General features: G+C 56.7%; 1 protein-coding gene across 1 annotated transcript in view; it reads left to right on the forward strand.

Annotated features, from left to right (window-relative positions):
- Positions 1–13,685, forward strand: part of LOC105816068 (solute carrier family 22 member 23) — a 48,990-nt gene that overhangs the window by 26,979 nt on the left and 8,326 nt on the right. Inside the window, exons 3-6 of the mRNA XM_012651385.1 lie at positions 2,131–2,233; positions 4,805–5,037; positions 6,388–6,420; positions 7,540–7,663. Of these exons, the coding sequence (XP_012506839.1) occupies positions 2,131–2,233; positions 4,805–5,037; positions 6,388–6,420; positions 7,540–7,663 (493 nt within the window). The remainder of the gene's footprint in view (positions 1–2,130; positions 2,234–4,804; positions 5,038–6,387; positions 6,421–7,539; positions 7,664–13,685) is intronic.

A 13,685-nucleotide genomic window follows, 5' to 3' on the forward strand; every position in this document is an offset into this window, starting at 1 on the left:
TTTTTAAAAAATAACATTAAACTTACATAAATAGGCTAATGGACATTGAAATTTTCTTCTTGGAGAATTTCCATGGTGAGAAAGTGTGGCTATTATGTTGCTTTCCGATTAGTTTTATAACAGGGAAAATACTCAGATCATTGTATCCAGGATTTTCTGTTAACCATAATATTTCCAAGGTCTTTAAGAATATTTAGTCTTTTTAACCATAGAGAAAGTATGTGCATAAGTCAAATCAGCCTACTTTTGCTGAAGGGAATTCGAGGCCACGAGACCTCAGAGGCCCCCCCTGAGCGGGCCGTGGACCAACAGCCAGAATGCCAGCATGCCGGCCTGGACACGGACCTCAATCTTGCACCTAAATATGGGAAGGAAGAAAAGTTCTGGAAACTCAGGAGGCATGGTATCACGCGGACAAAGGAAAGGTTTTCCTTCTGCCTTTTATGGTCTGGCTGGTGATACTGAGTCCAAAACAATTTGTTTAAATAAAAAATTCCTAAACCCCTAATTGTCAAGCAACATATTTTTCCTTCAAACCATAAGGAATGAGGTTTGACCCCCCGCCGCTGGACGGCAGAAGGGGGTGGGGGAGGGGAGTTGCGCAGGGCAGGGCTGGAGACGCCGCCAGGGCAGGACCCTCCCCCCCAGGCCACTGGACGCCTCCAAGCATTCACAGCTTCCTCAGCAGGCAGCGGCCTCCCCACTCCCACCGCTTTTTTATTTTAAATAAATTTCTTATCTTAGAATAATTTTAGATTGACAGGAAAGTTGCTGAGATTGCACAGAATTTCCATGTGCCTCTCACTCGGTTTCTCCCATCGTTAACATGTGATATCACCGCCATCCGTTTGTCAAAACTAAGAAACTGACGTCGCAACACTGCTCCGAACCAAACTCCAGCCCTTACCGTCACCCGTTTGTCCGTGAGTGACTCTTCCCGGCCTGGCTCCCCCCAGGACTGCGTCAGTCCTCACTGTCCCTGGCCTCCTCCCGTTTCTCATGACCTTGACAGTCTGGAAGAGCTCTCCTTTTTTTTTTTTTTGTGGAGACAGTGTCTCACTATGTTGCTCAGGCTGGTCTCAAACTCCTGGCCTCAAATGATCCTCCCGCCTCAGCCTCCCAAAGTACTAGGATTACAGGTGTGCGCCACCGTGCCCGGCCCTCCTTTTTCTTTTCTAACTCTTCAGTAGGGGATTATTCTACGAGGACATGCCAGGCGAGGAGCACAGGGGGGACTGGCAGGGACTAGGCTGAGAGTGTGGCCTTCCTGCTCCAGATGTGCAAGCAGACAGCTGCTGGAGGCTGCGCCTTTCCTTGCTTTGATCTTCCCTTTGAAATTGTCAAGTCAACACCAGCACTTCCATAAATTCCTTGCCTGGTTACCGCGACGCCGGCACTGCTGGACTCCACTCGGAGTGGCTTTCAGAGCGCGTTTGAGCCTCATAAGAAACTTGGTCTCATAACTTCATAGTTGGTCACATCCCTTGGAGCCAAAACACTGTCCGGTTCTGCTCCCAGATACTTTTGACTGTTAATTAAACATGCGTGTATGCACACACATGGGAATGTGTGTATATGTATGTATATACGTGTACATATTCGTTTATTTATTGTCTGTCAGAGATTCATGTGCTCTAAGGACAGTTCCAACAGCAGTGGCTACAGGCCGGGTAAGTCCTGCCCCACAGGGTTAAGGAACACATCAGAGACAGCTCTCCCAGACGGGTGCAGACTCCGTAGGAAAAGAAGGCTTGTTTAGATTTGCCCGGGGCCTAATTAGTGCCTCAGGAACCTAGAATGTCATCATTTAGCTCTGCACTCAGACGAAACTGAAATGAGTCTACACCCTGTGTTTATTTGTGTGTACCCTGCCTGCCAGGCTTTGTAGTGGAAACTCGGTTCCCTCTCCGGATTGCAGGGAAACCTGAACTGCAGAGCTGGAGTCTTGTGAGCACATTTCTGTCCTGGAAACCCAGACCCTGTTCCCTGGCTTAAAGGAAAAAAAAAAAAAAAGACTTTCTCCCCTTTCCATGGTGCCTGGATCGGGGAACCAGGCCCGTGGCTGCGGCCGCTGTCCCAGGTCCTCCATGAGCGGCCTGCACGGGGCTCACGGGGTCTGTGTCTCTGCAGAGCTGGAGAAGGAGCTGTCCCGGAGGCCCAAGAAGGTCTGCATCGTGAAGGTGGTGGGGACGCGGAACCTGTGGAAGAACATCGTGGTCCTGTGTGTGAACTCGTGAGTTGGGGGGACACATGCTGGCCGGGGTGCAGGGTGGGGAGGGCAGACAGCAGGGAGGCCACAGGGCCCCGCTCCCCCGACAGCTGGACTTGGAATCACAGCCTGGGCAGGGCCCTGGGAGAGTGACAGGCCCTGTCACAGCTTCCACACGGCGGGTCTGCAGGGGTACATGGGCTTAGAGATATCAACCCCCTCGAGGAGGCCTCAGCAGCTGGCACCCCTGGTCAGTGACCCCAGCCCAGGCCAGCTGCTGGCCACCTTGCCTATGAGCTGCACGGTACAGGAACTCTCCAAGTGCAAGGGCAGGAAGAAGGCAGGAGGCCAAGCTGGGTCGTGCAGAGACCTCCTTGGAAGGAAACCCTCTCTGCATTTCAGGAGAGCAGCTCTGAATGGTCTCGTTTACCCCAGCCCGTGTACGCCCTGTGCGCAGGGCCTCCTCACTGCATGCCTCTTAGTTAGTCCAGAGGAAGCCAAGATACACATGCATGTACCGTGTCAGGTGCACAGTGGGAGGAGACTCCAAGGTTGGAATTTGCAGGCCCTACCTCGGGAGAGGGGACTCGAGACCCACAGGCCTCGGCCGGCCCCTCAACCCAGGCTGCAGAGCAGCTGTGCCCTCTGTCTGCAGCCAGCCCTGCCCCGCTAGACCCGCAGCCCAGCCTGGCCAGAGGCCCAGCCCCAGGACAGTCTCAGGTTGTGGTGGGTCGGGCTGTGGTGCGAGACCCCGTCCTCTGAGAAGCCCCCGCCCTGCTGCTGTTCACGTTCACGCCGCCTGCCGGGCCCTGCAGGGGCCAGCACTCAGGCAGCTCAGTGTGTATCTAGAAGGCGGTTCCTGTCTCACAGCTCAATAATCCTGCCCCTCCCTGACTGTGCAAGGTGGACCAGGGTCAGAGGTCATCTAGCTGGGGGAGGGAAGGGATTTTACCCTCATTTGGGGTTAGAGGTCATGGGGATATTGCACGTGTTGGTGAAAGGGCTCAGGGACACTGCCAGGTAGAGAGAGGCTCTGGCTCAGGACCTACCCCCACGGCCGTCAAAGCAGCTCCGTTCACTCAGCTCTTCGTATCGGGGTTCCAGACTGAATTTCATCTGGGAGGATACAAAGGGTTCTACTGCCAAGGTAATAGAAGGGCCTGGATCTAATGGACACCCTCATCCTACAGATGAGAGACCCAGGCTCCCACGGCCACGCGGGGGCCTGGCCCAGGGCCCCCAGCCCTGCCTCCCCGCCCAGCGCGGTCGTGGCACGGGCAGAGCCTGGCCGGGCTGACGGCACGATGGGGAGTCGAATGGCTGCTCCAAACATGCAAACCTGACACAGGCGAGACGGCGAGTTTCCATTTTGATGGTTCCCGTTGCAGGGAGAAGGAATCAATCTCTCTGGTTTTGTTATCTTCAAATTACCTGTTGTGGTCAGAGTGCTTCATTTCTACCAGAACAAAAAGATAGAAATTGACCTGCAGCCCAGCAGGCCAGGAGGAAGAGGGGTTCATCTGGACCCTAGGAGGCCCCCGAGTGGAGTCCATGGCTGAGCCACAAACGCTGCGTAGGGGCACGGGCACTGTGCTGAGCGCCCCCAGGGGAAAGGCGCTCATCTGGCAGCCGGGCGGCTTCCTCCTGCAGGGCGGGGGTCTGCTGCAGCTGACCTTGATGTATCCTCAAGGTTGGACGAAAGCCCTTAGATTTCCCTGAAGCACGAAAGGGCACTGAGAGGGGAATTTTTAGCTCTGGCATGTGTGCCAGCAGGGACGGAACAAGCGCGCTCAGCACAGCCGGCGCGTCACACGCCGCCACGCCCGACAGGACCCTGTAGACCTGGAGATGCCCTCGGACGCGGGCACCAGCAGCCTCCCTGCACACGCTCAGCCACGTTTTTAGTCCTGTTTTCCGGAGTGGACACGTGTTTCCCAGCAGGTTTATATGCTCATGTGGGGCAGTAAAGAGGCTTGGCCCAGGGCAGTGGGAGGACGCAGGGAGAAGTTAAGAACGGAGACCAAGTTTCCTGAAGACCAAGTGGCGCCGGTGAGTGGGGCAGGTGTGGGCGGAGCACGTGGTTCCCGGGAGGGATCGCCAGCCTTCCAGAGGCCTGAGTGCCCAACCAAGAGGCAGAGGTCCAGACAGGCTGTATGTCTCCGCGGTTGCCACTTACGCGCTGAGAACCTGAGCCCCTCTACGCCTGTCTGCACAGCTGTGACAGGGCTGTGACGGTAGCCGTCACAGTGCCGCCGTGGGGTTAAGCGAGGGCACGGAGAGGGCTTCGTCTTCCGTGTTAGATTCCCAGGACAGATGAATTTGAACAAAAGGCCTCAGCACTCTTGCGCCCAGGCCTTTCTGCTGCAGCGACGGCAGACGAGTGTGAACGTGGACCCATGCGGGGCGTGCGCCTGACGTTTCTCTGACGCCTTCTCTTTTGCGTTTTACCCCGTCGTAGGTCCGTGGATGGTGACAGCATGCGTTTCTGTGGCATGCTGAGCTGCTGCTCTGTCTCCTGGCCCCGACAGCCCCCAGGAGATGGGGCGGCCCTCGAGCCGGCGCAGCCCACCCACCGCCCTCTCTGTGTCTCCACAGGCTGACGGGGTTCGGGATCCACCACTGCTTCGCCAGGAGCATGATGGGCCACGAGGTGAAGGTGCCGCTCCTGGAGAACTTCTACGCCGACTACTACACCGTGGCCAGCATCGCGCTGGCGTCCTGCCTGGCCATGTGCGTTGTGGTCAGGTTCCTGGGGCGCAGGGGAGGGCTGCTGCTCTTCATGATCCTCACCGCCCTGGCCTCGCTCCTGCAGCTCGGGCTCCTCAACCGTGAGTGGCCGGGGTGCCGGGGAGGGGAGCTGGCGAACCCCACGGGGCGTTTGAAAGGGCTGGTGAGACTCAAGCGATCATTCCAGGATCTACAGCTTCTAGAAAGGGCCTTGAGAAGGACCGGGCTTTAATTAGAGCATCTGGGCAGCCTCCCCCTTCCCTCCCCCACTCCCCCTGCCCCGCTGCGCCTGACTCCCCGGAGTCCTGGTGGGCCTGACTTTGCTGATGGGCAGACAGTTTCTCTGGGATTCATGGCATGACAAAGAAGAACAAAGGATTGTTTCTTCGTGTGACATTAAGAGGGAAATAAATCTGTTTTGACACCCTCACATTGGGGCACTGCTTTTCAGCAGATGGTCCCAAGTTCATCAGCCTCTCTTTGGACCAATGACTTTCTCAGTAAACGTTAAAAATAACCGAAGGCAAAACTAGAGAGTCCATGTAGCCCCCGGCATGCTCCATGTAGCTCCTCCCCGACAGACCCCGCCTTGTGTGTGGAAAACCACCCTGGCCCAGAGCACAACACGAGCGAGCAGGACCCCGAGCCGCCTTCTCTGCCCAGGAAGGGTCCCAGGACAATGCGGGGAAAGCGAAGCCAAGGCACCCCCCTCCCTCACAGGGAAAGTGAACCCCAGCCGTCGGCATCAGACCGATGAGTGTCCTGTTGCACCCCAGATCAGAGCAGCCTTTTCGTGCAGACTGGATTATACAACAGCTAGTTTCAAACTCAGGAACAATTTTTCCAGCTTGGGCAAAGTTCTTATGCATTCCATACCTTGCTGGGAGACTCTCAGCTGAAACTAGTAACAGAAACGATGTCTATCTCTCACCATCCCCGTTCTCCTGGTGGGCGCTGCCCAGCTGCCCTGGCGGGGTGCCTCCGCCCTGGGGTCACCAGTGCCCTCATAGGCCCTGAGCAGGAGCACCACAGATCCCTGGCACACGGCAGGTGGCTGCGAGGAGCAGGGCCGGGGTGAGCAGAGACGCCCCCTGGTGGGTCCACCCTGCAGTGCTCCTTGAGCACAGGCCAGCGGTGACCCTCGAATAGCTTTATGCTCGAGGAAATCTGTGCCCTTTGGATCTGCTGGGGTCTCTGTTCTGAAGGGTTCCATTTTCTCCCCAGGCTCTGAGGCCGGAAGGGTTTTGGGCCTCCCTTCCTAACAAAAAGATCTTTGTTTAGTCCAGTGTGAATTCCACTGCCCAGGCGGCTGGCACCCACCCAGACAGGGAAGGGAGTTTGCTTAGAAACAAGTCACGTGGGAACAGCCTGTGATAACTCCATACCTAACGTGCTCTCTCCCCTCTTCCCGCCTTCTCTCCCCGTGCCGTGCACCATTTCCACGGGCCCAGTGATCGGGAAGTACAGCCAGCACCCAGACTCAGGTGGGTCCCACGCGGCCTGCGCGTCCCAGCGCGTACTGCATCCCAGCGGGCATCCTCACAAAGACTCACAGACTTGTGGTTTCCTTCTCCTCTCTTTCTCCTCCCCTCCTTGCCCTCCCAGAATTGCAGCTGAAGTTGGCCGTAGGTTGGACACTATAAGGATACGTTTGTATTCCCTGACTCCCTCTTGCCTCTAGAAAGAGCGCCTGGTGTTTCCCGCTCTGCGCGGCCTGGCTCGCATGCCTTCGCCCCTTTCCCTGGCACCAGGGGTCAGCGCAGGCCCTGGCCCAGCGCCGACGCGGTGTGTCTCACGGCCGGTCTTTGGCGCGATCAGAAAGCCGGGGCATGCTGGGCTTGGCTGTCTGGCTGCCAGGGAAGCCGCTGACCCACTGTGACTCTCGCCAGCTTGCTGCTCTCCGACCACAGGGGACAGCAGAGCCGCTGCCCTGCCCCTCGATACCTCCGTGCTGCTGTGACACCTGCCTGGCCTGCCCCAAGCCCGTGCCCCCACGCCCCTGGGGGAGCTGAGCTGCACCCCGGCTGAATGGCCCAACGGCATGCCTTTGCACTACGCCAGACGCCGCCTTCTCGCGAGGTGGGACCCTGGTGCCGTTTACAAGGCGCTGGATGGTGGAGCCCTTTCCCTCCAGGCCCCTAAATTCTTCTGTTTGGGCTTTTGAGATTTTGTTCCTTAAATCAACACAGACTCAGATACCCTGTCCCACGTGCTGGACTGTCCAACCTGAGGCTGAAACAGCCCGGCTCTCTGGAGCAAACACGGAGGCCAGGCGGAGGGGACGTGCTGTGGCCCCGGGGGACGCCAGCCCGCCTTCCTGCCCGGCATGGCTGCGGCCGAGGAGCTGACAGAGGCTGCTGTGAGCTCGGGCATGCGAGACACACGGGCCTGGCAGGGGCCCAGCAAAGCCTTGTGCCGCGGGCTGTGGGCTCCCAGGCCTGCGGGTGCTGCCAGTCCCCCCAGGGAACGGCACACCCAAACTCGCTGCACACCAGGCCGCAGGGAGGAGGGAGCCCCTGGGCTCCGTGTAGCCCCAGGCCCCCCTCCTTCCTCGCTCCTCCTCCGCTCCCGCTCACTGCCCCCGTCTTCCGATTCTCCCTCAGGGATGAGTGACAGTGTCAAGGACAAATTCTCCATCGCGTTTTCCGTCGTGGGCATGTTCGCCTCCCACGCGGTGGGGAGCCTCAGCGTGTTCTTCTGTGCGGAGATCACCCCCACGGTGATAAGGTGAGTGATGGGAGGCTCCCAAGGGGCGTTTCTCTCAGACTCGGAGATGAGCCTCTGGCTGCAGCTCTGCCCGCCCTGGCTCCTGGACCAGGTGCGCGGCGTGCCGGGCCGTCGGGTTCGTGACCCACAGCCACGACGGCTGCTTCGCCCTGACCCCAAGGCACTTGCGAGTTAGGTGAGAACTTGACCCTGGGGTCCCCCGTCCCGGCAGCAGCAGGAGGAATGGGGAGCAGGGAGCTTTTCAGAGTCCAGGGAACGTGGCAGCGACAGGAAAGCGAGAGGGTTAGGCGGGTCACTCAGGCCCTACTTTGGCCAAACTCTGTGCCGCCAGCTCCTCTAGGAGACTTCGTAGCACAGCCGTTCAAAACCAAAAAGGAAGTAGAAAGAGCCTTATATTTTACTGGCCTGAGAAGCTGATGTCGCTCATCCAAAGGAGGCCTCACAGAGGGAAAGCCCAGCCAGCTCGATCGCCCACATGTGTGAGAGATATTTCCTGGGAGCCCGCCGTGTGCTGGGCGAGGGCCAGGAAGGCGGGACAGCGCCGCCCAGCCCGCGTCAGTTTGTCGCGATTTCCTACTTCCCTGGAGGCTGTGCGTGACGGTGCTTAGCAGCTTTTGTTTTAGTTTGTGACGTGAGGCTTATTCCTCCCCGGTGCTGTCGCTGGGTCGGGGTTCAGGGATGCTGCACCCCGTTTACCGTTCTTGCGATCGTAGCGTAATAAAGGACGTGCCTCTGTGTGAGGGTGTCACTCGACTGCAGGCAGGCCATTTTCCTAATATTTGTGACGTACTGAAGAGCTTATCTTGATGTATATCCCACACTGAACTTTTCATAGGAATGTCATTAGCATTTCTAATGCGTATGCTTTTGTGAAATATAAATTGTGAGTGTGGCAGTCACTCAGCCGTGAGGCTAAACCCAGCAGTCAGCACGGTGACCCCTTCAGAGAGACGAGCAGAGGCCATTCCGGCCGAGGCGGATGTGCAAAGGCTAATGTTTTAGTCCCTGTGGTGCCGGGGAGGACTGGGGGGCGGGCAGCTCACGGACTTCCGTCCTTCCACGCTTCCAGCGCTCAAGCTCACAGCAGCATCTTCGCACGTCCTCACTTTGATTCATTCTACTGCGTTTTTACAATACGAGCCAAGCCTGGCGGCTACTGGGTTCCTGTAAGAAAATGCCAAGGTATTGTGAGTTTAAGAAAAAAAAGCAATTAAGTGCCCAGTAATTCGTCCTGTTTCTACCTTCTGCCTAAGCCACAGTGAAGAGATGAGTCCAGAGTTTATTTCGTCGTCCTTGCGGTTGAAAGATAGCTCAGGCAGACAGCAGCTCACTGTGTCTTTCCTTCCCGTCGTTAAATTTCCTTCCTTTATACGAGAATACAGCAAAAATGACTCTTTTCGATGGAGTAGAAGTCACAGTCAGACCTCCTGCGTTTCCCGCTGGCGTCTCCACGGCCTCTGCATGATTATGTATATTTCAGGGCAGGGGACACCCCGTGACTTGGGCACTCTGGCAGTAGCAGGCCTCATTATTCGTTGTTAGATTTTGCTTAGCAAGCTAGACTGAAGGAAATGTGTTGTCCTTTCCTCTTTGATGCAAACCTGGAAAGATTTGGGGATAGAAATTCAACAAATACGTTCTCAGATTCAGCTTGCCAAGATGACAAACTAGAAAAATATTTGACCCTTGGTGATGTTTTTGTACCTGCAGAGGATGAAAGGAAACTGAGTCCAACGGGGCCCCCAGCCAGGCTGGAAGAAGGTCTAGTGTCCTGACGAATCCCTCTTCCTGCCGTGAGCCCTCCTCACCCGCGCCAGGAGGCCGTGGCTCTTCCTTGCAAACACGCTCAGGGACAATTCCCGTGGAGTCCCCGGTGGAAATGGGCTTTCCTACCATCCCCCCAAGCTAAGCCAGATGTGAGCTTCATCTTGCTTAATGCAAAACTAGCCTTTTTCTGCAATGTTGCATTAAAAACAATTCTTCTGAATAAGAACAGTAGCAAAGATTAAGATGCCAGGATTGATTGGTAACAAATGAGAACTTTTCTGCACAAAAGCTTGTGGAAATCCATTGTCCCAGGGGTGGCAGAGACGAAGCGGAGTAAACTAAATATCGTCTCGTGAGATTCTGCCCAGGCTTCATGGTGCAGAGAGCCGCTGCCTCCCAGCCGGGCACGGCCCAGGTGGCATCTTCATTAGCCAATGCACAGCTGCCGCTTAGCTCCTCTGCTAGCACTTCAGGAGCTGGGTGGCTTTGCCTGTGTCTGACAGCACCCATCTCTGCCCTTGGCGTGGGCAGAAGTGGCCTGGGGCTGGGTGGATCTAGAAGAAGCTGGGCCTTTTCTGTGGCAGATCACGTCTTCTGCCCACTGTCCACCCAGCTGCAGGCGGGAGCCCCTGAGGCCTGCACTGGTTTCCTGTCCCCTCTGGAAGGGGTCAGGTGAGGGAGGAAGCAGGTGCTGGAACTGGTGTCACTGTCTGACGTAATGCCTCCTGGGGCCCCCAGACCCTGGGACTCAGCTGCACAGTCCCCATGCTCTGCCGGTGGCCCAGCCCTTCCTAGGTCACAGTCGGCCTGGCCTCCCTGAACCGCGTCCTGATGTGTGTCCTCCGCTCTAATGTTGCCGCAAGAGCAGGCACCCCGAGGCCCAAGATGAATTGTTTAATGTGGCATTTCCAGCCTGTTTAACTTCTTTAAAAATGTATATCTTTAAAAAAAAAAATATCCAACATTTGACAACAGTGAGAGACCAGACGAGAAGCTGGTATGTGTTCCATGCAGCCGCGCCTGCGGCACCGCTGCACCGAGGAACCGTGCGGCATGGGGGACGGCCCAGGGCAGAACAAGTGGCCAAGAGCCTGGGGCTTGGGGCCTTGGCGCCAGGGGGGCAGGAGCCAGCCGGAGCAGCCCGTGACCCCGGGGCCGCCTCCCTGGTGACCTTGGGCAGGTCATTGGGCAGCTTTAGTTTCCTTGCCTTAAAATAGACCAGTCGCACCTGCCGTGTTCCCTGGTGGTGAACAGAGACCGAGGGAGAGGGAGCGTGTCAGGGGCCCGGCCTCCGTAGACGACAGTGGATATTGTTACTCCTACCTGGATATTTTCGGCAGTCCCATTTATTTCTGTAAAAAATTGGTACAAATATTTGTTCACCTTTGACTTCACGAACATGTAGTAAGGACAAATTAAGTAATATAAAAAGGGAAATGAAAAATGAGAGGTTCGTTTCCTGTGTTTAAGTGCAAGATGGTGACGTTCACACGTTTAACAAGAATGTGAAGGTTCTGGAATTCTTAATTCAAGCTTGCTACTTCCAATAGTCTGCCTGTACATCAGTCTCCCATCTTTATTTAGATCTTATTACTAGTAAAATAAAGATACCCAGTGGGTATTAAAGTTTCCGTGCTCCTAAAGCCCGTGGAAGCAGAACTTCCGACCCTCCTTTATCTGTGAACAGAGGGTCCCTGACTCGCCAACGTGGGCACGTGCTGCCCTCTCGTGGCAATCTAGAGAATAGCAGAAAATGCACCAAGTCTGCATTGGGGGTAAAGAAACGAACTGTATAAAGACACATGCCATACTGTATATGCATGTGTACATATATTGCATATTACACACACACATATGTAGGTATTTTTCTAATGAGTGAAATTATCATTTCACTTGACATGACTAACGCGATAGATCAATGTGACGTAGTTCACCTGGCACCACGGGAGCGACTTTTGCCCTTCGGCAGCGTCTGCGCCCTCCCCGAGGCCTGCGTCTGCCGTCCTGGACGGCGGCCCCCACGTGAGCGAGGGGGTCCCTCTCGCTGCTTGTCACTGCCATCCACACTCGGTGCCGGGGAGGCCAGGGGGAAACCAGGAGGTTTCGGGGGAAATGACGTCTTACTGGTACCGAAGGCCCCAGCCAAACGCGCCCATTATTCCTGGCATCTGATCCTCGCTCGCAACAGCCTGTGGCTTCCTGAAGGGGCCAAATATATCAGAGAGACCGAATGGCTATTTTGGGTGTTCGCATTATTCATCTTACAGATGGATCCGCTCTCACTGCTCTGTGTAGTGGTCATCTATATTTAACCTGTCCTACGCGCTTGGGCGAGCTGACCTTCCTACCTAGGAAGCCAGCGTGAGCCGCAAGCATCCAATGTTCGTTAAGCACAGATAACACGTGCCTGTTGACGTTCTGGAAACTAATTCTTGCCCTAGAAGGGCTCATAGACTAGTAAGGACGACAGGCATGAGAAAACACTGACAGAAAGATGCGGAGTGTCTTTGAAAGGTGGTGGGGACTCTGCCTGGGAAGGAGTGGTCATCTGGGGACAGCTGCAGAATCATCTCTCTTCCTCACCTGCCTGCCCTGAGGGCCCGGCGGCCTGACTGAGATAGTCCCCGCCTCCCTTGGTCAAGGACTTTGTGATACAAAGTGCCCATGACTGCCGCAGCCTGGGGGAGAGGTGGCTGCTGTTTTCCTCCATGGCTGGGGAGCTCTGTCACTCGCTGGGTGTGCGAGTTGTCTGTTGCTCCATAACAAATCACCCTGAAACCTGGTGGCTGAAAGCAGCGCACATTCCTTATCTCACAGCTCTGTGGGTCGGGGGTCTGGGCACAGCTCACCAGGTCCCCTGCTCGGGGTCTCTCACAGGCTGCCATCCACTGGGACAGGACCCTCCACCAAGCTCAGACAGTGATTGGCAGGACCCAGTTCCTCGCAGGCTGTTGGACCGAGGGTCTCAGTTCCTTGCTGGCCGTAGGCCGGGGCCACCTCTGTTCCCTGCCACATAGACCTCATCAACATAGCAGCCTGCTTCATCAAAGCCAGCACTAGTCTGCTAGAAGTCACAGTCTTTTGTAACCTGATCGTGGAAGGGACATCTCATTACCGTGGCTGTATTTTACTGGTGAGAAGGAAGTTACTTGTACCCTGAGGTCCAGCCCACACCCAAGGCACGAGGGCGTGAGTACCGGGAGGTGGGCATCACTCAGCCATCCTAGAAATCTGCCTGCAACGCCCCGTACGTGCGCAGGTGGTCTCAGGCAGTGGCTGCGCTGGTGCTAGGGAGAGCAGCCTGAGTAGAACTTGGTCCTGGCCTGGAAAACCTCTGGAGTCTATTAGAGACACACAGACATGCAACGCGAGAGTGTCTTCAGGCTCTCCCACAGTGTCCTGGGGATAGGGCGGGAGCACCCATCCCACAGTGTCCTGGGGATAGGGCGGGAGCACCCAGGAGGGAGGGAAGGAGGGCTCAGCTGGCTGGGATCTGCGGCTTGCTCAGCCTGGACTCTGAACCCTGACTCAGACCGGGGACTCGCAGGGAGTGGCCCAGAGCCACACACAGCCGCCCTGGAGGGACAAGTGTGCACCGAGAGGGAGCGAGGACCCAGAGAGTGAGAGGGTGAGGAAGCACCGTCTGCAGGGCTCAGCGAGTCCCAGGGGTTGGCCGGGGAGGCGGACAAGGGCTGCAGTGGCCGCAGCACCCTCTGCCAACCTGTGGGCCCCCGTGCCATGCCTGGAGGCGCTGGGCCCATGGGAGAGGCTCATCCGCCTCACCTCCCAGTTCTTGAGCTTCAGCTCGGGTTCCCCCCACACCTGACCGCCCCCCCAGCCCCTGCTGTCTGCCCACCCCCGGCACTCAGTGGACATCACCACCCCTGGGATCAGTCCACGGATCTCCCACCCCCATGTTATCAATAGCTGTGTTAGACTTTAACCTTCACAGCGCTTGGAGGTCAGGGCTTTTGTCATCCCCACCTCACAGACGCAGACGGAGGCTTCAGGAGGTGAAGCTGGTCGGTGGTGGAGCCGCATTTCCAGCTGCCTCCGGAACTTGTGCTCCTGGCCATTGCGCGCCCCTGCCTGTGTAGCAGACGTCTGTCTGCAGCTCGCTTTGGGCTGGTCCCGTGTGTCTGGGTTTGCTCGAGGCTGGGAGGCCTGTAGCAAACCAGCCCTGTCTGAACAATCATCACATCAAAGAAACGTCCATCAAGCCCCTGTGCCAGGGATCCCGTCTGGCATGGGGACC

This window comes from Propithecus coquereli, unplaced genomic scaffold (assembly GCF_000956105.1).
Source record: "Propithecus coquereli isolate 6110/MARCELLA unplaced genomic scaffold, Pcoq_1.0 Scaffold354, whole genome shotgun sequence".
Lineage (NCBI taxonomy): Eukaryota > Metazoa > Chordata > Mammalia > Primates > Indriidae > Propithecus > Propithecus coquereli.